This window comes from Typha angustifolia, chromosome 15, assembly GCF_048772165.1.
Source record: "Typha angustifolia cultivar Huaian chromosome 15, ASM4877216v1, whole genome shotgun sequence".
Classification (NCBI taxonomy): Eukaryota; Viridiplantae; Streptophyta; class Magnoliopsida; order Poales; family Typhaceae; genus Typha; species Typha angustifolia.
This window is the reverse complement of record NC_133253.1, coordinates 2,385,822-2,408,103: the sequence shown is the minus strand read 5'-3', so window position 1 is coordinate 2,408,103 and position 22,282 is coordinate 2,385,822. Positions and strand designations below refer to the sequence as shown.

The 22,282-nt window shown below is 36.8% G+C and overlaps 2 protein-coding genes across 5 annotated transcripts; one reads left to right on the top strand and one right to left on the bottom strand.

Moving 5' to 3' along the window:
* Positions 1 to 103: 103 nt before the first annotated feature.
* Positions 104 to 14,265, top strand: LOC140777554 (phenylalanine--tRNA ligase beta subunit, cytoplasmic). 2 transcript variants are annotated; one of them, XR_012107039.1, is made up of 20 exons: positions 104 to 251; positions 341 to 396; positions 495 to 595; positions 1,092 to 1,221; positions 2,328 to 2,443; positions 2,527 to 2,593; positions 3,059 to 3,100; positions 4,047 to 4,088; positions 4,329 to 4,405; positions 5,042 to 5,168; positions 5,263 to 5,430; positions 7,690 to 7,818; positions 7,935 to 8,045; positions 10,152 to 10,286; positions 10,496 to 10,570; positions 11,357 to 11,464; positions 12,323 to 12,391; positions 12,492 to 12,575; positions 13,379 to 13,510; positions 13,878 to 14,265. XR_012107039.1 is itself a non-coding variant. In XM_073121741.1 (19 exons), the coding sequence occupies exons 1-19, from the start codon at positions 194 to 196 to the stop codon at positions 13,445 to 13,447; spliced, it is 1,764 nt and encodes a 587-aa protein (XP_072977842.1). In that variant the 5' UTR covers positions 104 to 193; the 3' UTR covers positions 13,448 to 13,756. The 2 variants fall into 2 exon arrangements, 1 of the variants encoding a protein (XP_072977842.1); XM_073121741.1 differs by lacking the exon at positions 13,878 to 14,265 and having other exon boundaries at positions 13,379 to 13,756.
* Positions 13,877 to 22,171, bottom strand: LOC140777555 (protein DETOXIFICATION 42-like). 3 transcript variants are annotated; one of them, XM_073121743.1, is made up of 14 exons: positions 21,710 to 22,171; positions 18,906 to 19,210; positions 18,638 to 18,759; positions 17,933 to 18,118; positions 17,559 to 17,752; positions 16,905 to 17,040; positions 16,386 to 16,482; positions 16,191 to 16,291; positions 15,635 to 15,798; positions 15,414 to 15,485; positions 15,221 to 15,337; positions 15,036 to 15,131; positions 14,799 to 14,920; positions 13,877 to 14,648 (listed from the first exon to the last, which is right to left on the bottom strand). In XM_073121743.1, the coding sequence occupies exons 2-14, from the start codon at positions 19,094 to 19,096 to the stop codon at positions 14,606 to 14,608; spliced, it is 1,641 nt and encodes a 546-aa protein (XP_072977844.1). In that variant the 5' UTR covers positions 19,097 to 19,210; positions 21,710 to 22,171; the 3' UTR covers positions 13,877 to 14,605. The 3 variants fall into 3 exon arrangements, with proteins under 3 accessions (XP_072977844.1, XP_072977843.1, XP_072977845.1); XM_073121742.1 differs by lacking the exon at positions 21,710 to 22,171 and adding an exon at positions 19,351 to 19,499; XM_073121744.1 differs by lacking the exon at positions 21,710 to 22,171 and adding an exon at positions 19,351 to 19,496 and having other exon boundaries at positions 18,906 to 19,261.
* Positions 22,172 to 22,282: the final 111 nt, after the last annotated feature.

Sequence of the window (22,282 nt, the reverse complement as noted above, 5' to 3'; positions counted from 1 at the left end):
CTTCTTCGCTTACTTAGCCATTTTCAACTGGATCAAGTCCAAGAAGTATCGGGCTGGGCCTAAAGCCCTAGTAGCCTTCAGGAAGCCCAATTCTACCTACGGTAACGGTAGTCGATGTATAAAGAAAATAGTTGAGGTTTTCCTAATCCTTCCTCCTCCCCCGCTCTTCCCATTTTCTAGCCTCTCCGCCGCCATGCCGACGGTGAGCATCGGGAGAGACCGCCTCTTCGAAGCCATCGGCAAAACTTACAGTAATCGACCACCGATGCCCTCCCCTGATTCCTTTTCTTGTTCAGTCCTTTTCCAGTTCGCTGATTCGATTTTTCTCTTCCAATCGCAGCGCAGGAGGAGTTCGAAGCGCTCTGCTTCGAGTTCGGGATCGAACTCGACGATGTGGTAAGGCACCTGAATCACGCTTCTCGTTTTATCTCCTTTTTCTTTGAGTGTTTGATGCACGTACTTTTCTTATTGGGCCTAAAATTCTTGTTCTATAGACGACGGAGAAGGCGATTATTCGGAAAGAGAAGCACTTGGAAGACGAAGATGAGGATTCGGATGAGGAGGTGATTTATAAGATCGAGGTTGCGGCGAATAGGTATTGAGTTATAAACGCATTTTCGTTGAATGCGACGAAATTGGATCTCATATTCAGGAATTTAGCCTTGGTCGCGTAGAATGTAGATGCATTTGGTGGACGCCATGCTTCATCGTATAGAAGTCCTTAATTGTTATGTTGGATTTCAGGGATAACTTAACCTAAGACCTGTCAATGCATTGTTATGCTTCGTTTGTCCCACTTGGACTAGAATGTAGCTGCTGTCAGTCAGCATTTTAGCTTATTGTTAGGAATGACAATTCTTCGAATTAATAGTGTATAAGTAGCTTTTTACTGCTGCTATGAATTTAGCAAATTGAATTTTTGGATTTTATGCATCGCTTTTTTGCCCTTTTGGTAACGTAGTACTTTATTGACACTGTACCACGTTTTGAAACTTTAAACCATGTAAGTATGTAACTGATTTTGGGAGGGCTTTTGAACTAGTGTTATCTTCATTACTTATTTACCTTTGGTTTGTTGGACATCAATGCAGATACGATTTGCTTTGTCTTGAAGGAATAGCACGAGCTCTTCGCATATTCATTGGGGAGGAAAAGACTCCGGTCTTCAAAATCTCAGACATCCCACCTAATTCTATGCTCAGAGTACATGTTAAACCAGAGGTAATGGTTGAGTGCTTGAGGGTCTAATTCTGTACATTGAAATTTCTCTTGAAAGTTAGTTTTTGTTGGATAATTTAGGAAACATGGTAATTTCTGCACTATTTTATGCAGTTTGTATATTGAATCTGCTTATCACATAAATGTTGTATGGAAGGATCTTCTCCGACTGTAGTGATCTCTTCATGATCATTTTGTCATAATCTAGATCCAAACTTTAGGTTTATTACTATACTTTGACCTGCCAAACATTGAATTTCAGTTGAATAGCCAATTTTATGTGTAGGATTACATTTATTTGTATAAGGCACTCTCTTTTGTTCTTCATATTGTGATCTATCTCTTTAGCAATTTCTTTTGCTTTGATTGGTCTAAAAGATCACGATCTTCTATGTTTTCATTGGTAACAGAGCAATTTTGCCCTAGGGTTTTGTTGCATCTTTTCCTTATTCTTTTTACTTTCTGAGTTCATCTTTAGCAAATCCTATTTTCATATGCCTCCGTTGACTTCCTCTTCCTCTAACACCTTAATCTAATGATTCCCGTCTTTACAATTACTTACCGCTCCCTCTTCTTCTACCTTCCAATTCCATACCACCTCCAATAGCTGGCTTCACTTTTTAAGCTGCCTTCACAGCCCTTGACACTCTAATCACCTGCTCCACTGTCTCCCCTAGTCCCATCCATATACTCTTACCTATCTTCCAACTAGTTGCCACTCTTCTTTGCTCTGTCGTTTCTGCGGCCTGCCAGTGACCACCAGCACCCTACTGCTTTACCATTTCAATTTTATTATTATTTTGTAGACCAAGTTTTTCTTATATCTGTTCTTTTTAAATTAAAGTTTTTATTCTAAACTGCACATATATATATATATGTGTGTGTGTGTGTGTGTGTGTGTGTGTGTGATGGATGCTTTTAGAACATTAGATATAGTAACCACCACTTTGGAGATGGGTAGAAAAGAATCTCCTAAGGGTGCTAACTAAGCTTAAATACAAGTATATTACCCAGGTCATCATATTTTATCTTTCTCGTTATCTTATTATTTCATAACTGAATTGGATGTAAAGATTTAATAGTTTACTGATGTTGGCATCATTTAACAGACTTCATTAATTAGACCATTTATTGTCTCTGCTGTCCTGAGGGGAGTAGCTTTTGATGAAGCGAGATACAATAGCTTCATTGACCTACAAGATAAACTCCACCACAATATTTGCCGGTTAGCTTTTTATGACAATTTACTAGTCTTTACCTGTGTAAGTTTTGTCAGTTAAGTTCACTACGTTTGCCCCCTTAATGCAGGCGGAGGACTTTAGTTGCTATTGGCACTCATGATTTGGACACTTTACAGGGTCCTTTCTCGTATGAGGTGAAATACATTTAATTAACACTCTTCTTTTTAATAGTTGAATCTTGTTTGATTCTTTATCTTCTAAGTTCTAGCAACATTTTAGTGTTGCACTGTTGCTTGTAACTTAGTTTTATTTTCATATAGAAGCACAGATTACTCAGGGTTAGTTTAATGGTAGGATATTAACCTGATTGTGGTTTGATCTTAGAAGTGCTTAAATGGTGTTGGGCAACTTTTGTTTCCATGGTCGATGATCTAGCAGAGGCAGGAGATTTTTTTGTTTTTGTGCTTTTCTTTAAAGTTGCTATTATAATTTATACCTATGTTTATGGCATATTACAATCCGTATAAATTCATCACTAATTGATTGATTTCCTTTTTTTTTTTCCTTTTCCAATTAATGGGGACCAGTAAGTGTTATACAACCTTTCTTCTTATTCTGGTTTACTGCATATACTAATCTGATAAATTTTCTTCCCTCAGGCTTTACCACCCACAGAGATAGAATTTGTCCCTCTAAAACAGGTAATTTAATACATTTCATTATATTTAGCTGAATGCTTATGCGCTTCTATCTTGTAGTTGCATTTAACTTTTGTTTGGCTTTTGTAAGAACAATGTGTTTGAGTTTCAAACATGCTCTTTATCTTAGTTAAGAATCTACACATGAAGTTTTACTAGCATAAGGACAAGCCTATATCATATTATTACAAGTTTATTGGTAAGTTCTGAAAAAGATGATCTTCATATTACTTTTGATGTGTGATGCTAGGTTCCTTGTTTCACCATATTTCAATACAATAGGCCATTTGCTGCCTGAAAGCTGATATCATAAAGAAGGGCTTTCGATTTTAGAGATACGATTGCATGGTAGCAGAACTGAGTATACATATGTGGGGCAAGTCAATATCCATGTTAATGTAATGGTATAGTGTGCTAGAAATCTATATCTGTTTTTGTATTTTCTCATCTTTTAATGAAGTCATTCCTCTCTTTACATTTGCTACGACTTGTATATGCGTACAGAGACATATATTGAGCCATAGGATGCATCTTCGAACTGCTTAATTGTAGCTGGTACAATTTCCTTGATAATAATCTTGGTCTAATGAACAAACAGGCATAAAAAAATTCTTAAAGGTGGCCAAATATATGAGCTTTAAAGTTAAAAGAGAGGGTGAAAGACTTGGTATATAGTATGTTATATAAATTTAAAAGTCTTTTTGATGTATGCTCGCATGGTAAGTTGAGTTCGGTGGTTGAACTCACTGTTTAGGATTCATTATCCCTACTCTGTTACATGAGATATTTCCTGTTTCAGATTTGTCATATTTCCTTTTAGTCCTTTTACTGAATAAATACTAATAAGTGATATGAGGTTAATGTAGCTACTTGGAGTTTACCTTTTTCCTGATAGTAATGCAACTATTTGACTGATGTTGTATTTTATTCCTTTTAATCTTTTGCTCAGGTTAAAAGCTTCAAGGCAAATGACCTAATGGAATATTATAAAGTAAGCTGAATAATACAATACTCCTATTATGTTCTTTTACCTCTATGTAACACTGGCTTCGATAAGCCTAGCATGTCACTATTCTTGTAAAGTACTTTATTTTACCTTTTTGAGCTATAAATGCCATTCTGGCAGATTTGACATGCCTAGCTTCTTCCTTAAGCTTATTATACATTTGTCTGAAAATTTTATCTCAGCATTTGTATTATTGATGGGTTCTTTCACAATTATTTTTGGCAGTCTGATATGAAATTGAAGAAGTTCTTGCATATAATTGAGAATTCCCCTGTGTACCCTGTGATATATGACAGCAAAAGGTGAGGCAATTATTATCTGATTGTTTTTCTGACATGTAAGCTGATTACATTATGCTGGTTTTGTCTTGTCTTATAGGTGTATTTTTCAGTTAGTATACAAATATTCTATTGACCAGGGCTGCTTGGGTACCCAGTTGTTCATGAATGGGGTGTGCTAAGTATCAGAAATTCATTTTGGGTTTCACTTTGTAGTAAAATAAGCTGAGTGTGAGCATCATTAAAAGTTCATTGCATAAACAAGCAAATTCAAGCATGAAATTTGGAAAACACTATGCTTGTGGCTCGATTCTTGAGGGTTTGCTTTATACAAGGATTCTTGTACTGAGCCTGAGCATATACAGGTTAAGGCTCAACCCAAGCTAGAGCCAAGTCTGAGCACTACATTATAATTCTAAGCCGAGGCAGAGCAGCCTACGATTCATCTTGGATTTTCCGTACAGATGACTTTGTGGCTCTTTTAAGATAATGAACTTATGCTAGTGGTTAGCCATTACAGATATATTTATGAAGGCAATTATTTGAATGAATTGAGTTCAAATTCTTTTCCCCACTTAACCTCCCAATGGAGAGAGTTAGTAGCATTCATTTGTTTTTGACAATTTGTTGATACTCTGAATGACATCTGGGTATTTGCAGAACGGTATTATCATTGCCTCCAATTATTAATGGAGCGCATTCAGCTATCACTCTGAAGACAAAAAATGTACTCATTGAATGTACAGCTACTGATCTAACAAAGGCAAACATTGTTTTGAATACAATGGTAGGCAGGGAAAGAGGGAACTTTTCTTTTCAGTACTTTTGCTTTAGCTGATGGCAAAACTTCTAATTACATTGTCTTTCTTGCAATTCTGTAGGTTACAATGTTCTCACAATACTGTGAAAGGAAGTTTGAGGTCGAACCAGTTGAAGTGATTTATTCTGATGGCAAGTCTAGCATTTACCCTGATCTTTCGGTTACAAAAATGGAGGTTCTTCTTTCTGATATTATTGGTCCCATTGGTGTCTCTCTGGAGGAAACAAAGGTATTACTGAAGTTATATATTATTATAGCAAACTCAAAAACCTGTGGGGACTTATTCTCATCTTCGAATGCATATTTTCTGATTCCACTTATATTCGTTCATGAACTTAGTAGTAGTATACTAATATGCCATACTATTTTTCATGATTTTGCATTTCATTGATCTTTGTGATGTTAATATGCCATACAACTTTGTATTAGTATACTTAGTGGTCATTTCTGATCTTATCTGTCTGTCTGCTTTCTAATTTCCTGCAATTGAATTTGACATGAGTTGTTTAGCATTTGTGGAAGGTCTTGGTCTATGAACTTGACGATGATATTTTATTCAATTTTCATAATGCATTCAATCTGACTGACAGATAGACAGTCACGGTTGTTTAATTCTGATAGAGAAGTAGTCTGAAGTTGCTGCCATGCTGGCTTTTCAACTAGTTAACAACATATCATCATGGATGCAAAGTTGATTTTTTAAACTCATGCTTATGTATACATAGAATAACATTGGCATGAAATTCTGAAATAACAAAGAAGAGCAATCCAACTTTTCAGGCAGCAGTCCGATAACTTGATGGACTAGCTTGTTTGATGTCATCCTTAAATGAACTCTAGTGGTCAGTGTAGCTTGTTTACAAGGAAACTATGATACAAGTTATATGGCTGTATGCACTGATCTATGTGGAGTTTTGTCTGTGTCTGAGGGATGTTCCCCATTATGCTTGAGTGACTAACTGAATTTCCTAATTTCTGCATATTTTAAGAGAATCTCTATTCTTCTGGTCTTTCTGAACTTATTCTTTTTTATATTTAAAACGACCAACCAAAAATACTGGATCAAAGTCGATAACAGGGACAGACCAAAAATTCGGAACATTTCCTTCTTTTCAAGGGACAGATTGAAACTGAATTTGATCTTTTACTTGTCTAGAGAAGGCTTCAGTATCTGCAATGTTTTCTTGATGCATGCTCAGATGCAGTGAGATCATTGTTTAAACTTTAAATCTCTATTTCGTAGAGGTCTTTTCCACTGTCAGACTCTTCTGAAGTGTCCTTCCGTCCACTCTGTGCTGCTCCTTGTAGAGCCCAATTCATTGGATTGGTAGCTCCAGTAGCCGATGAACGGCTGCTTTTTAGAAGTAGCTGCAAATCCCTTGCCCTGAAGTAACATGTGCAAATCAGTTTGGAAATTGGCCAAGTGAAATAAATTTGTTTACTATCAGAACGAGCTTCATGCTTGTTTTATCTGCTTTCACTATTTCCTGATTTAGCAAGAGTTCCACTATTCTTGATTTGAGGAATAAGCTGGCTTTATTGAGAAGGAGATAATTTATGCTGGAAGACCATGGACTTGAGGAATGAGGTCAGTTTGAGAAATTCTTGATGGAATACAAAAGTCAAATTACAAAGGCAAAGTCTATTTTCTGTCGGCAGAACTTGTTCTAGATAGAGAGCCAGAAGAAGGAAAAGATTTGAAAAGTTGTTGAGTTTCTGCAGGAAAAGATTATGACCCTAGGTTGATGGTGTAAGGGCCACTAGATAGGGATGTTGCATGTAATGCTTCTCTGTTATTATTATTACTATTGTACCTCCATCTCATGGTTGCTGTGGCTTTGTTAGATGTTGTCTCGGCTTTTATGAACTTGCTCTGGTTAACCTACTGTGTTTCTAAGGGTATTCACAAGAAAAGTTAAGCCTTCCATCTTTCTTTCATAAAAAATGGTTTAGATAACTATATTAATTCTGCATTACTTCTAAATTTTAGTTCGCATTTCATGTTAAGAATTTGTGTGTTTGCTATTTAAACTCCTGCCTTGGGTACAACTAAGAGAAGATTGTTAGACTTGTGGATCCCTGAGAGTTAGAAATTTGTCAATTTATATCTACCAGTTAGTATTCTCCCTAGGCTTCCAACATCTACATAATATTGTGACTATTATATAATGTAGTTACTTGCTTATTGTCGTATGTGCCAATTTATATGATTACATGCTTGTTTATTTTGGTCACATGGAAAGGAAATTGTTTGACATTTCTTGATGGTGGACATTAGCTAAACCTTTTGTGTATTTTTTAAGTTGTTACATTTTTACCTTCCTTCCATTAGTCTCTCTGTGTTTGTGTGTGTGTGTGTGTTAGAACATATGATTACACATTTTATGTGAGTTTTCTTAATAATTTCGTTTTACTTTACGATCTAATTTAATCATCCCAAATTTCATTCCTCAAATGAGATTAATTTGTTGAGTACTTGTCATGACAGGTCATTCCCCTATTGAACAAAATGCAATTGCAAGCTGAGAAGTCCTTGTCTGCAGGTGAAAATCATAAGATACTTGTGTCTGTACCTCCTACGAGAAGTGACATTTTACATGCCCGAGATATCATGGAGGTGTGTGTAGTTATAGGAGAAGTTAGACTGAATTGATTTTATGTATGTGAATTCAGTGGGTGCCATCTCTTCTCTTCTTGATCTTCATGCTCATCTCCTCTTATTTCTCTTTGAAGGATGTTGCTATTGCTTATGGCTACAATAATATTACAAAAACGAAGCCAAAGTGCATGACAACAGGCGGAAGGCAGCCTTTGAACCTATTTTCTGATAAAATTAGAGCTGAGGTACTGATGAGAAAACATAACCATTTGATTCCTTCTGGTTCCCTTGTTTTACAAAGTTCAGTTTCTGTTCACGAGATATGGAAGTCCTTTAATCTTGCAAGATGAAAAGGAAGAAACTTGTCTCACTTACAATTTACAAACCTATATATCATGCTCTTTTTATGTATATTATGCTCTAATACTATATGACTTTGGCTTAAGTTCCATGTTCACTCAAACCATGCACAGCACTTTCATCCCACATGGCTCCTAACTGATGAAAGAAAGAAATAGTCTTAGTTTGTATAAGCATGGCCTCCAAAAACGGCACTCTTTAGCATGCATTACACTGCATATTTCAGATATATCATTATAACCATCTTTTCTGTTTATCTCTGAAGATAGTGTTTTCGCTGGCGGAACTTAACTTGCAATTACTGATAATTGGCTTCTTGATTAATGATGTTGCATGCTAGCTAATCCATTTTTAATAGCCATTTCATTATGGTGCATGTTATGAATGTGCTACTTAAAGATAATTGCAAGATAAGCTGAGCTAGTTATCTTCTGTGTGATAAACTTTGTCGGAGTAATTTTAAGATATGCTCTATAACCAAACTACCTTGAACTGAATATGGTACACTAGTAACTAGGTGGTGCTGTGGTGGTGAACTGACAGCTGACACAGACACTGCAAGATAAGTCTATCTATGTCTTTCTTACTCCTTGGTGGATCCAAAAATCATTTATTTCGCTTTCCAGCACCTAGACATTAAGCAAAAAGTCAGATGTATATATAAGGTCAAATTCTGCTAACCTGCATAATTACATCATTAGATGTAATATTGTGATTGGGGACGGTGGTAATCAGGCGATTCTTAATTTTAGATACTTAGGCTGTTTGCTATCTCATATCTCACCCAATCTTGCAATAATGACAGTATTGTCGCATTCATCTGACCATTCATGTTTTTGGTTGTTTGAAAAGATCCAAATATTCTTCGTGGCCTGTGCTATGTGCTATTTACAATGCTTTTCTCCAGATAACATGTACTTGGATGGTACCGACTTTCTTGTATGATTGGAAGTCAAACATTGAATATCCATGTGAGAAACTTGTCTAGTAGAAGCACCCTAATGAAGTAATGAGATTTGGGTTACCGTCTCTAATTTGGAGCAATGGGAGATGATGCTAGGGAATGCTTGATAAAAGAAGTTGATGGAAGCCCATCACAATCACAGATTTATAGGTGTGGATATGTAAAGGGTGAAAAGATGCCATCTACATGTGAGATCAAATTATGGTTGCCAAAATTGGTTATCCCAAATCAGATTGGCCAATCTGGATCTGATCAGCCATAACCAATTCTGATCCTGACCCAAAACCAGTCTAGTTACTAGTTTCGATCTGGGATCGGTTAGTTTCGGCCATATCGACTAGATTGGCCAATCCGTCTGAGTCATATCAGTCAGATTGGTCAAAACTTGGCTGAAACTTTTTTTAAAAAAAAAAAATTCATGTCAAATCTAAAATGAATTTAATCTAGACTCACAATGAAAAAGACATGAGATGATGGAGGGTAAAAAAAAGAAGCTCCTCCTTGATACCCCTTTATGATGCCACTTGTGATGCTTATATGAGTTGCAACATGGGAGAGGGAAATATTTAGTATAGAATGTTTATCCAGTCTTATCTGTATAGAATATAAATAATTCTCAACTTTTAAGTGACTTCTATTTCTTGACATAACCTTTTATATAGTACAAAATATTGCTATTTTCAGCACTGCAATATTAGCTGTGCCATCTTTCACCCTAAAATGCTAATTGTTTTCTGGAAGGCTGTTCCTTGTTCCCTTTTGTTCGAGGGATGAAGATTCCCCATTGTATTTTCTATTAGAGTACTATTTCATTCTACTTATAATAATGACTTCTCTTACTTGGCGCCTTGTTATTGTTGTGGGACACTTTCTTTTTGATAGTTAATTGAGAACCTTCCTAGTAAGTAACTTCTGAGGTCTGAGATCAAACAGTTGTAGCTAAGTGGCATAATAGTTCTTCTTTTGAGCTATGTTTTTATTTATTTATTAATGTTCTCTCGTTGAATGTCCTTCCATCTTTCTACAGGTTACAAGGGCTGGGTATATGGAGGTGCTCACTTGGGTCTTATGCTCGCATGAAGAAAACTTTACAATGTTAAAGAGGAACGAAAATGGGCAGAAAGCAGTTATTATTTCAAATCCACGAACATCAGAATTTGAGGTTTGTTTCTCATCCTCTTAGATGTCAACCCTCTATATATCTTCTTATACAAATTTGGACCTAATACACTTGAAATTTTCTCTAGATATAATATTAATTTTGATTTTTAATCATGTGTTTGATTGAAGGCTTAATGAGTCCCTTCCTTTTCCCAATTTGATTAATTCTCAACAAATGTAGTGTTTGTTTGGCACTTTGGAATTCTGCAGGTTGTTCGAACAAGTCTCATGTCATGCTTATTGAAAACTTTGAAGCACAATATAGACCATCCAAGGCCCATAAAGGTACTCCTTGTGGAGATCTCCTGTGTTGCTAATTTGTTCTTTCAGTGATTGTTTATGTATTACTTTAAGAAAGGATATCATCTATATTCGTCCAATCTTTTACTTGCTGTGGGAAAACTGATTCAGTTTATTGATGTTGATTTCCATCTTCGATCCATCGAGCAAACTGAACTAATCCGTCTTGTTGCTCTTCTTAGTCTGCATACTAACTTCCTCAATCTTGTGAAAAGCTATATATGGAAGTTAATACTTGGTGATTGTTGATTGGTTATGTTCATCCATGCGATAAATTTGCTTAGTTGATTAGTTCTTTCTTTTCTCATAACAACTTCCAACAATTATCTCCAACTAATAAATTCTGTTCTGTCTTCACATTTTATTTGTTTAAAGGGTCAGAACATCAGTTCCAACTCTCAGTGTGGAATTTTAGTTTCAGTATTTGGTGGTTCATTATATCTCGTGTGCATTTTCTTGTCATTGTTTCTCTAACAAGATTGGTAATATTTACCGGGGTATATTAAGTTCTTGTTGTCTGATGCATTTGGGTTGGCTGTTTTAGAGTTCTGTAATTCTGTTTGTATATGTTATCATTGCTAACTAATAACTCACAAAATTCTTGGTAGCAGAATTGGTATTAACTGCTTGTTATTGATGTTCTAATATGATATGCAGCTTCAAATTCTTGCATGCTAGATAGAAAAGATTTGTATTACGTTGAAAAAGTAGGTATAATGGAAAATCTACATCTTGCTCTTCTTTTCATTTATTTATTTCCTTTGGTTATAGATATTTGAAGTTGGTGATGTGGTGACACTAGATGGGTCACGCGATGTTGGTGCTGCAAATAATCGTCGACTTGCGGCTTTGTATTGCAATGTGACATCAGGATTTGAGGTAGTAAACATATTAGATGACTATTGGGATTTGGTTTTATGTTCTATTGGTATCTTTCAATATTTTAGGGTGATCATGATCAATGAAATTTTGTTTATTTAAACAAGTACATCATGAAAGTGTAAGATCTTTTTACTGTGATTGCGGGCAGCAGGACTTCTATCATTGTGTCCGAGAAAATCTACCTTTGTTTTCATTTGATCTTTCGTGCAGGCTGTATGCAGTTGAACCTTCCCCTCCCTCCTTCCATGGCTTGTTATTCTTTTCATAATAATTCAACTGCTTGTGTTTTTTTGGAGCAACAAGGAAGCACAAACACCTCCATCGCAGAGGTTGTTCATATTGGATGTGTTTCGTTGGATATTATAGTAATGCATATTAGGTACTAAGGTTAAGTATTCAAATTGGCAAAATAAATAAAACGGTGACATTTTTTGTGGGATATAGATTTTTAATCTAGATAAACTACACAAGTAGGATAAGTCCAAACTTTTCTGGACTAGATTATATTAACTAACTAGCTGCTATGTAACCATAGAAGGCTACTACAGTTCTTGTTAAAGACAGAAGGTTTTGAGGAAGTTAAAAAATAATTGATGGGCACTAATGAGAATAGGATGGCAGGAGAGAAATACTAGAAGAATCATAACTGGACTCTATGGATTATTTTCCTTCATTTTCTTATATTTGTCTGTGTGTTGCATAGTGCATTGTCCAAGCCAACTTGGAAAAGGGCATGGATCATTGAAGATTATCATAGGATAATATAAACTCTTTTTCCTTTTTTGTAGCTTAGGTTTACAACACAATAATGTGTTTTTTATGCATACCAATATATTTTGATCACATTTTATGCAGGAAATTGTGGGTTTGGTAGATAGAATCATGAACTTTGCGAGAGCACCTTATGTAAACATGTCTTCAGAGGTAAGCTTGTGACATCTGATCTAGATAGGTTCCTGTTTGTCACTCTCTATTCATCTATTCTTCCATAATAATGACATCTTTAATTGATAAACGACTGAAGGAACCGGAATTTTTCCCAAGAAGACAATGTAGCATAATGTTCAATGGCAGACAAATTGGCAATTTTGGCGTTGTACATCCTGAGGTAACCTACAAAGTATCACAAATGTGCACCATAATGATTTAGGAGACTAATGCAGTAATTTTTTTATGCTACTAGATTTATTTTTGTGTGGAATGATTTATGCTTCTATATATAATCTCCCAGTAATATATATATGATCTACTCTTTCATTGTTTTGATAGCATTTTGGCAGCATTCGGTTATCCTTTCTGTTGATTCTCTGTTATAGTTATATATATATATATATATATATATATATATATATATATATATATATATATGGATTTCTGTCATATATCCATTGTAGATTTTGGGAGCATCTATGTTAAGGTGGTTATTTTCTCAGACAATTCAATCTTCCAAGTGTTTCATGTTGACAATTTCATTACTCCTGCCACAGAAGCTATAAAAACAAACGATCACCTGAGTTGGAGCATTATCTTTTGTACTTATACTCAAATATATGCTATTGCACTTCTATTACCTTATTTATTTAGTTCCCATGACAAGAGGACTCAGGAGGGCTTGCCCCCACTTTGCATAGTCTACAGAGCACCCAACCAATATGACTATCCTATCTGCCAAATGGCCATACATAGATTTTATAACAATTACCCTGTTTGATTTTGCTTTCTCATACTAAATTCTAGTGGGTTGATATCATATTTGACATCCTAGGTGCGAGAAGTGCTCTTTTTTTAATTATCCTCATCTTTGACTTGTGCTTACTCCAAATTATTATGGAATAGCTTGAGTGATGAGAATCCTTTAGAAGTCTGCACTTTTTCCACTGTCATGTGACTAATTATGCTTGTTTCTCTCAGGTTTTGAAGAAATTTGGTATTCCCGACCCATGCTCTTTTGTTGAGATCGATATCCAGGGGTTGTTATAGTGCCTTATACTATTGTGGCTCAACTGGGAAACTGCTGCTATTGTTTCGGCTCATTCTTTTTTGGTAGGTTTTATTGGTAGATTAATATACTGGGTCATACACTCATACACTCATACACTGTTGGACATTCAAAACTCCCTTGCAAGCATCTCCAGGTTCTTGGAACAGTAAACTAGTATTACGTTTTCTTTAATGTCCTTGTCAGACACTAGCAATATATTTATTTCTGTACCAGGTGTTCTTTTTTAAACAGATGTCTGTATTACGATTGTGTTATAGTTTTTGTCTACCCGTGTTGGATTTTTGGCATTTCTCTAAGTGCACTTTGGTTTCTCTTGAGGATGCTACCATTCTTGCAGTATAAGCATGTTTTTCCTTAAATGGTGCATATTTTGCTTTACGTTCAATTTTTTTTTTTTTTTTGTCTCAGATAAACCCCGGAAGAATCCTTGATTAATTTGTAAAAGCAGGATGTCTATCTCTACTTGGGCATTCCAAGGCTTTATTCAGCCGAATTCAAGATCTCTTGTCAAAATTTGCTTTAAAGACTTACGGGGCTTACTAGAGAGAAACTATCACTGGATACAATATGTTTGTGGGCAATAGCATTACTCATTTGGGAAGACATGCTTCAGGTTTGTATGAATGAAAAGAATGACTACCAGTATTTCTAGCATCTTAAACGTGTTACAAGGGATACTGTTAGAGGTCTAGTCTCCGATGCATAGTTTTATTTATGTTAACCAAAACCTTGCTAACTTGACTTTGCTATTGCACCAATTAAGAGCACCTAAATTTTGATCATATGTTGGTCCAAACTGCCAATTGATTTCTCAAATTTGAAGGGTTTTTCACATTCTGTGCTTTATATATATATATATATATATATAGAGAGAGAGAGAGAGAGAGAGAGAGAGAGAGAGAGAGAGAGAGAGAGAGAGAGAGAGAGAGAGAGAGAGAGAGAGAGAGAGAGGGTCATCGTTTCAGGTTTCCTCCTAGAAATGAGGGGAAGATATGTTCCTATAACCACACAAAATCATATACTAGACTTCTGTATCAGAGGTCAGAGTCAAAATTATGTATGCATGATTTCTGCTGTTTATTGCATGCCTATACATAAGTGCCTAAAACAACAGTCACTCAAAAGAAGGCCATAAATCATCTCCTGAGAAAATTCCAAGGTCCCCTTGCAGCTCCCATCCTGCAAACAAACACAAGGAAACGATCAAGTGGACTCAGTTGAAGAAGAGCATTCTGTTGGTCATAACTATGCAAAAGGGTTGAAGGAAATTGTATGCCATTCATCATGGATCTTTTCAAGGCACATGACCATGGACAAGCTCTATCATACCTCAATATGCTTGCAAATGTTCGTAAGCTCATGTAGATCGTCAACGCAATCCATATTCCAATAAATCCATGATGTGAAGATAGATATATCAGGCAAGGAATGCTAATCGCAGCTACAGCAACCTGAAGAAAAAAGTATCATACAAACCATCAATATCATCATCGTTGGAACAAATGTACATATTAAACATCCTTTTAACTAAAGAGAGTTTCAGCGGATGATTGTATAAGAACTTGCCATAGAGTATGCAGAATATGTGTAATCAGATGCTCCAAAGTTAACGCCGTCGAATACAAATGCCAAGGAGTTGATCGTTTGCGTACCGGCAACAAACTAACAAATAAATGTGATGTTAAGAATCTTCAGGATAGTGAGTGTGATACTATCAGCGAATGTTCTTGTTGGAACTTAGAATAATATACCGGAATTCCTTTGTGGATTATTTTTATCACATTGATGTCTTTTGTGAAAATGCCTGCGCCAAACTGCATTCCAGCTCCAAGCAAAAGGGTGAGGGCCATCCCCAAGACGATGCTTAACTGGAAATCAACGTCTAAATTGCGAGTGGTGGGAAATTTTAGGATGATTTCTTATAGAATTTGAGAAGCCTCATACCTGCAATACACGAGCAGTAGCAGTAACAACTTTGTGATGATCCTTCTTGGCAAATGCACAGGCGAGTACTGCCTGCAAATAATCATAGACATTTGTTAGAAAACCACGGCAAGGAGTGCAGTAAATAAACCCAATGGTTGAGAAACAATAGCTTTGCACAACATAAGCACTGTGACATATGCAAGCTCAATATTTCCCAGAAGAGTATTCCAAGTTATAACCTGTCCAGCAACAGCCAATCCGTCAGCAAGAAGAGATGTTGCCAACCAAAGCTGCAAGCAGATCTGGAATGCTGCCATGATTACTGGCCCCTGATGAGCAGCTAATGATGCAGCTAGTGTGACGCAGAATGTTACTGCTATTACCCTTGCTAGTAGCAGGAATCCTAATTTCCAGAAAGAATACCGAAAAATCTGATTAGAAGTGGAGATTATGGGGGGTTCCAGAAAGAATTTCAAAGACTTCTAATAGCTGTTATTCTAGGATCAGAACATAAAATTTGTGAATAGATGCAAGAGAATTGTGGGTTGATATCTATACCTTCTTAAGTATTGCATAACTTCAAAAACGCATGGATATAACTTTCTAAATTTCTTACTTCTTGTTATATGTTTCTTTTATTAATAAATTAAGGGTCTTTCCTTATTTCTCACAGTAACAAAGCATGGATATAAGGCTGTGACACATGACAGTTCAGTTTGAGAATGGAACCAAATAAAAATAGCACAGTATTGCAGGAAAACTCACGTATAGCTCACTTAGGAGCTAATGACCTACCGCATCGAAGGAATCGGTTAAGTTTCAGGGCTTTAATACTAGGTGGCACAACATCAACTTGCTGCCATAGTCTACAGAATAGTATCACTGTTATTAGGTACCTGCAATGGAACGATAATTTAGATGTGAGTAAAGGCATTGGAATATAAAGATAGTGACGTAATAAAAAGCTAAGAAACAGGGGATGGAACTTACTGAGAAATAACATGGGCAATTGCTGCTCCAGTGACACCCAGATGAAAAACAAACATCAAAATTGGGTCCAATATTATGTTTGTTATATCTCCAGCCACTGCAATGTGGAAAAGGGAAGGGTGATACAGTGGCACTGAATAAGAATTAATGACACAAAGGAAAATATGTTGTTTAGTTCACTTAGGCCAACAATCAGCAGATATATTACCATAATTGGCATTTGTTTAATACGCTTTGCAAATGTTACCATAATCGACATTTGTTTAATATTGGCATCTGGTTCTTGTGTTCAAATACCATTCGGCAAGCTTTTAACTTGATATTAGTAGCGGTATTATGTGTTAATTAGAGGTGAATATATTACCTTGGATTTAAGAAACGGCATACTAGTGGAGCAACATGCATAACTCAATGACAGCCATATTGTAACACAAGTGGTATTTCCATAAGATGTTTGACAAGATTAGATGAATGATATTGTATGTATGCTGTTTAATTAGGTATTAGGTAAGTAATTACCTGTCGCATATAAAGGAGTTTTTGTGTCCTTAAATCCTCTGAAAACCCCTTGCATCGCCAAAGATAAAAGAACAGCAGGAGCACCAAGTGATCTCAATGTTAAGTACCGCAATGCTGGTGCAAGCATGGGAGAACCCTATTAAGAAGTTAAACTTCAAACAATGAGAAAAAAAGACTCAATGACATGAAAGATCAGCATTATCTGTTACCGAGAAATTTAATACTGGTAAACATGAAAGTTCAGCATTATGTGTTATGAGAAAAACCTAGTATTCAAATTTCATAAAGTCATTAACAGAAGATGTGAGAAAATTAGTTGAGGAGATCAACCTAGTATTGGTACACGATAAAATCCTACAAGCATGATATGTTAAAAAAAAGTTGTAAAAAGTTTACACTACCTTCCTCCTCTAATCTCAAGCAAACCGGAAAGGGTGAAGATTGCTTGTTTACTATTGATCCATATTATCATAATTAGTTTTCTAACATTCTAAGTATCAGTCGGTATTGTTTTATTAGGAACTCCGGAACAATATGCATATAAGTAATTAAGTATTACTTCTCAAATCATTACAGAAATTGCCATACTGCAGAAAAGTGATCAAAGAGCCTCAAATATTATCAAGCTTCAGCAGAAGAAGGATAATTACTTACAGAATTCACACCCATCAGTTGTAAGACCATTTTTGCCGCAAAAATAAGGAAAATAGCCTGAACAAGTCCAAGAACTCCACCAACAATTAGTGCTGATGAAACTGAGGGAATATATCTTTTCTTAAATTCACGTTGGGGTAGATTTGTGCACTCGGTGACAAGATATGATGCGTTGCATCCTTTGTTCTTGGACTCTGGATAATATAACCAGGAACGATAAACAGAACGATATCATAATTAGTCAAGCTATAAATGATAAAAGAGATAAAATTAAAAAAAGTTGCACGCAAAAACAAAAGGCAGCAATTCATTTTTTTTTTCTTTCTGATGAAGCAGTTCTGTATATATACTTATATAGTAGAACTGCTGCATACCACTGCTATCAATTGGAGAAGCCTTTTCAAGGTCATTGCTTTTCTCTTCTTCAATGCTTTCGCTAATTATAGCATCCTCTTCTGCCACAAATGATGTTGTAACACTAACAAGAGGGTAGATGCAAACTTTGGAGACCTGGTTGAATATGGCAATAGAAACACCCACAGCAGCAATCTCCACAGAGCCTGTATTCCATAAATCAAAAAGTCAAATTGTCATAATGTAGGAGCCTAAAAGAGTAAATAAGTACAGATATCAAGGGAAAGATCATAGCTTGCATGGTTAACAGACGAAGACTTAATCCCTTTCCCCAATTAACTAAAATTTAGCCATTCATTACTCTGTTCTAGTTTCCATTACTAAAGAATCTCTTGCTGAAATACCACGAGGAACAAAAGCATTTTGAAGTGGTTGACGCTCCTATTGTACCACTATGTATTCTCTGATAGTATTCAGCCCTAAATTGTCTATACAGAAACGAATCCAATCATAATATATAATAGCTTCCCCTTATTATAATTGCAATACTGAAGCTTCTGACAGAGAGAGGCCATGTAATTCCAGACAGGAATAGCACAACTAACAAGCCATTAAGAAGACATTAACATTTTTGTAGGAAGCCTAGGAGAATACACTAGATGACTGAATCATAAGGTTGCCAGTGAATCTTCAAAAGAATATGAAAGGAATCAGAGATGTTAAACCTAGTCTGCCAATAAATGCTGTGTCAACTAGAGAAGCAAGTGGGTCAGCTGCTAAAGCCAGTGCAGCAGGGACAGCAATCCGCATAATCTCCAAACCGAGCTCGTCAAGCTTCAAGACATGCCTGATTAACCAAACCCAACAATCAAATCAGATTAATTTAAGCCCCAGAAAGAGCAAATTGAATGAATTCTGAGAAACTGAACAATGTTACCTTGTTTCATCTCAAACAACAATTTCCAGTAAATGGCAATAAAAGGTAAGTAATACCTGATGTTCATCACAAAAAGATAGAGGCCGGTCTTTCTCGGCTTGTTGATCACTTGAGGTAACAATTCTTCCTCTTTGGTAGTGTCTTTGCCATTCATTCCTACCTTTGATGCATTTCGGCAATCCAATGTTTCTTTGGTAGGATCAGCGATGGGGATTTGCTTCTCAGAACCATTAGTAGCAGCTTCCATCAATTAGAAATGAAAACCTCTCTGATAACCAACAATGCGTCTGCAATTACAATGCTTCTTCTCAGCAATCTTTAAGCATGCAGAACAACACGAACTGAGAAGACAGCACCAGACCTGCGAATTCGACACCTTGTTATATATGACCAAAGTGGTCAGTACAAAGCTCTGCACAAGAAGCACTACAGTTACCAACAAATGCTTCACTTTAATGACCACAGGACAGCAGAAAGCGAGGTAGATAAAACAAAACTAACCCGGAACAGAACTCGTGAAGAATTTAAACCCCAATATACCCGCCTAAAAGATGAGGCAAAAGGAAGCTTCACACTAGATCTTCTCCAAGAACCCATATCAAAGATGAAACCTTTATAGCATTGTACCTCGAAAACTCTCATGCCTAACGCAACAGTGATGCTACATCAATGCCTTCACCATATCACGCCTCCCTCATGGGAAATAGGATCCACATCCCGACAAAAAAATGCCATCAGTTCACGTCGTGTCAATGACGTAATATCAAACAAGTTTTTGATCAAACTAAATCTCAAATGTATACGCAAGTCGCCTGGTTAAAACTAATTCGCCTTAGTAGGTGAACCTTAGTTTTTGACGTCGACGGCGAGATATAATTTTGATAGAAGTCGCTTACACTGTCTCCATTTCTAGATACTTTTAGCAAACTAACACATTTAGAAGTCCCACACGAAGAATCGCTTGTGGAATTAATAACTTGTATGAATCAAAGCCACCATGTCAGGCAAAGGCTCTATCTGACGCATCTACTTGACATCTACATGAACTAGAAGTGATCTATACCGAGAGTAAATATGTTTAGAATTAACGTATTTGTGTGCATTCTTTTGTTACTCTTATTTTGGCCAAAAGAATCTATGCCCCACAAATGATGGAGGCGATTGTACGCAATTCTCAAACGGATGGTATCCGCCAATCGGCACACCATTTGCCACAAAATATTAAGAGCCGAAGCTCTCCAAACGTCACGGAGAAACAGAAAGGATGCGTATGATATTCCAAAGAGGGTCGAAAAGACCACAAGACAGCGAATACCGCCGGGTTTCCACGGCAAGGCAAAGGCGCTGCCTCTTTCTTTCTTTCTTTCTTTCTTTCTCTGATGTCAATTAGGGGTAACCATCCCACCCACCCAACCACATAACCTCTACCAGTGCAAAAGATCGCATCTATCCACTTCGTGCGAGCTGTAGGGCGACTTATGCACGAAATGTGAGATGGGTTTTTGAATTCAACCCAAAAAATGGTCGAAATATATTAGCTTTACGAGAACCAAAGCCCACTTTCTCCCATTTAGTGCTCACCTCTTTCATCTCCATTTGCGGGGACAGAGGACAAAAGACATCCTTTTTCCTCAGTCCCAAGAGTGGAGTACGAAACCAACAAGCAGGCAAAGAAACAAACGCTCCTAAAGTGGAACCCCATGCGATGGATTTGCGACCTGAGCTGGGGCTTGGCATGAGAGAGAGAGAGAGAGTGTGTAAAGAAGTAGTTTTCTCATAAAGCAATACAGTAGCACCGAGTTGATTTTAGAATCCTAAATTGTAGCTATGTGAGGCTATTACTGGTCGACTAATTAAATCCAATTGTGTCGCTCTTATTAAAAGAGTGGTGGTAGTGGGGTCAATATAAAGTTGTATTCACACGGTGATAGACTAGTTGTCTCTATTTAGTCTTAGTCCTACAATGGCGCATATGCTCATTAAGATAACATTCTATACATGCCTCCAAAGACTACTTGTCTCTATTTAGTCTTAACCCTACAATGAACCATATGTCAACATATCAAGATAGAATTCTATACATGCATTGAAAAGACTCATTTTCCCCTATTTATTCTTTAAAAAAAAAACTTGAAATGCCATCCAAGCTGCAAACAAAATAGTTCCATAGGCAAAAGTTGAAACTGAAAAATTAGTGAAAACATCTTCCAAGGTCCTTAATGGCACAATCAAGGGGAAGGATGACCTGAAATAGGCAAATTAAAGAAGGGAGGGCTCCACTATGAAGACTGTGGCAGGGTCTAGTAGTGCAGTTATAAGGATTCCACTTGCTCCTTTGTCGTAAACAACGTCGCTGCCAAAGTTTCTACCTTTAATGTAATAAAAACTTGTTTGAATTTATATTGATCCTAAAGTTATGGTCAAAGATTGATAATTTTATACTGCCTCCTCCTGGATCTCTCTCATAAAGAAAGCTCCATCCAACCTCAACCACATTCCAGTAGAAATGAACGCCCTTAATTCATGAGTCGACCTCACCTAGCTGCTATCAAAGACATTAACACATTGTACCTTATTTTAAAGGAATTTTTTAAGTTCATATTTGTAGGAAGGCTAACCAACTGATTTACTAGCGAATACTAGGAGTATTCTCTTTCGGGACAGTGTTTTGTTTAGCTATCTATATATTGTGATAAAAGAAGAGGATGAAGACCATTACAAGCTACAGTAAGGAGCAAGACATAAGAGATGATTCAAACTCAATTGCTTCTGCTACTAATGCCAATATCAAATTGCTATTCAAAATATACAACTAAACAATCATGAGACTGGCAAAGAGTCTGGTGTACAGCATGCAAACCTTTTCTCCAAGTGCTCAGATGACAGAACTCTCAGGATTTGCTCCCTTCTCTACTCAAGCTGAACAGTTCCTGTGTCTGCCTGTGTGTGCGTATATATACACACAAACACAAACACAAACACACACACACACGCAATCTCTTAGCATGCAAAGATCAGCACCGTCTTCCTCCCCTCAGTTGGTCCACGAAGGATTTGCAACAACGCAGCCTTGGTGGGCCCAGACATGTCTGCCTTGTCGTCTAGCCTCGACTCCTCCAGCCCACGATAAGTGGCGCGACGTGTCATCACTTGGTTGGCGAGTAATGTGGGTTCCCCGAGGATCCGGCCAATAAGCACATGGTATTGCCTTGCACAATGTTATCCGAGACAATTTTGAGGCCTTTAATTACGGCTTTATATCACCACTAATTCGCCATTAGTGGAGAGACGAGCACTCGCGATGGAGCTCCTGCCTCTCTCTCTCTCTCTCTTCTTTTCCTCCAATTTTAGAATGTGGTGGCAGTGTTAGGTTACAGAGAGAGAGAGAGAGAGGGGGGGGGGAGTTCGGAGTGGGCTCCAATTAAAGTTAGGC

What these genes read in the sequence shown, in the direction of transcription:
- LOC140777554 (XM_073121741.1), top strand. Translation starts at nt 194, where the DNA reads ATGCCGACGGTGAGCATCGGGAGAGACCGCCTCTTCGAAGCCATCGGC. An exon ending in ACCTAATGGAATATTATAAA is followed by an intron (nt 4,089 to 4,328) that starts GTAAGCTGAATA and finishes TATTTTTGGCAG; the next exon opens with TCTGATATGAAATTGAAGAA. An exon ending in GTGATATATGACAGCAAAAG is followed by an intron (nt 4,406 to 5,041) that starts GTGAGGCAATTA and finishes GGGTATTTGCAG; the next exon opens with AACGGTATTATCATTGCCTC.
- LOC140777555 (XM_073121743.1), bottom strand. Translation starts at nt 19,096, where the DNA reads ATGGAAGCTGCTACTAATGGTTCTGAGAAGCAAATCCCCATCGCTGAT. An exon ending in TTCTCCAATTGATAGCAGTG is followed by an intron (nt 17,753 to 17,932) that starts GTATGCAGCAGT and finishes TATATTATCCAG; the next exon opens with AGTCCAAGAACAAAGGATGC. An exon ending in AACTCCTTTATATGCGACAG is followed by an intron (nt 16,483 to 16,904) that starts GTAATTACTTAC and finishes TCCACATTGCAG; the next exon opens with TGGCTGGAGATATAACAAAC.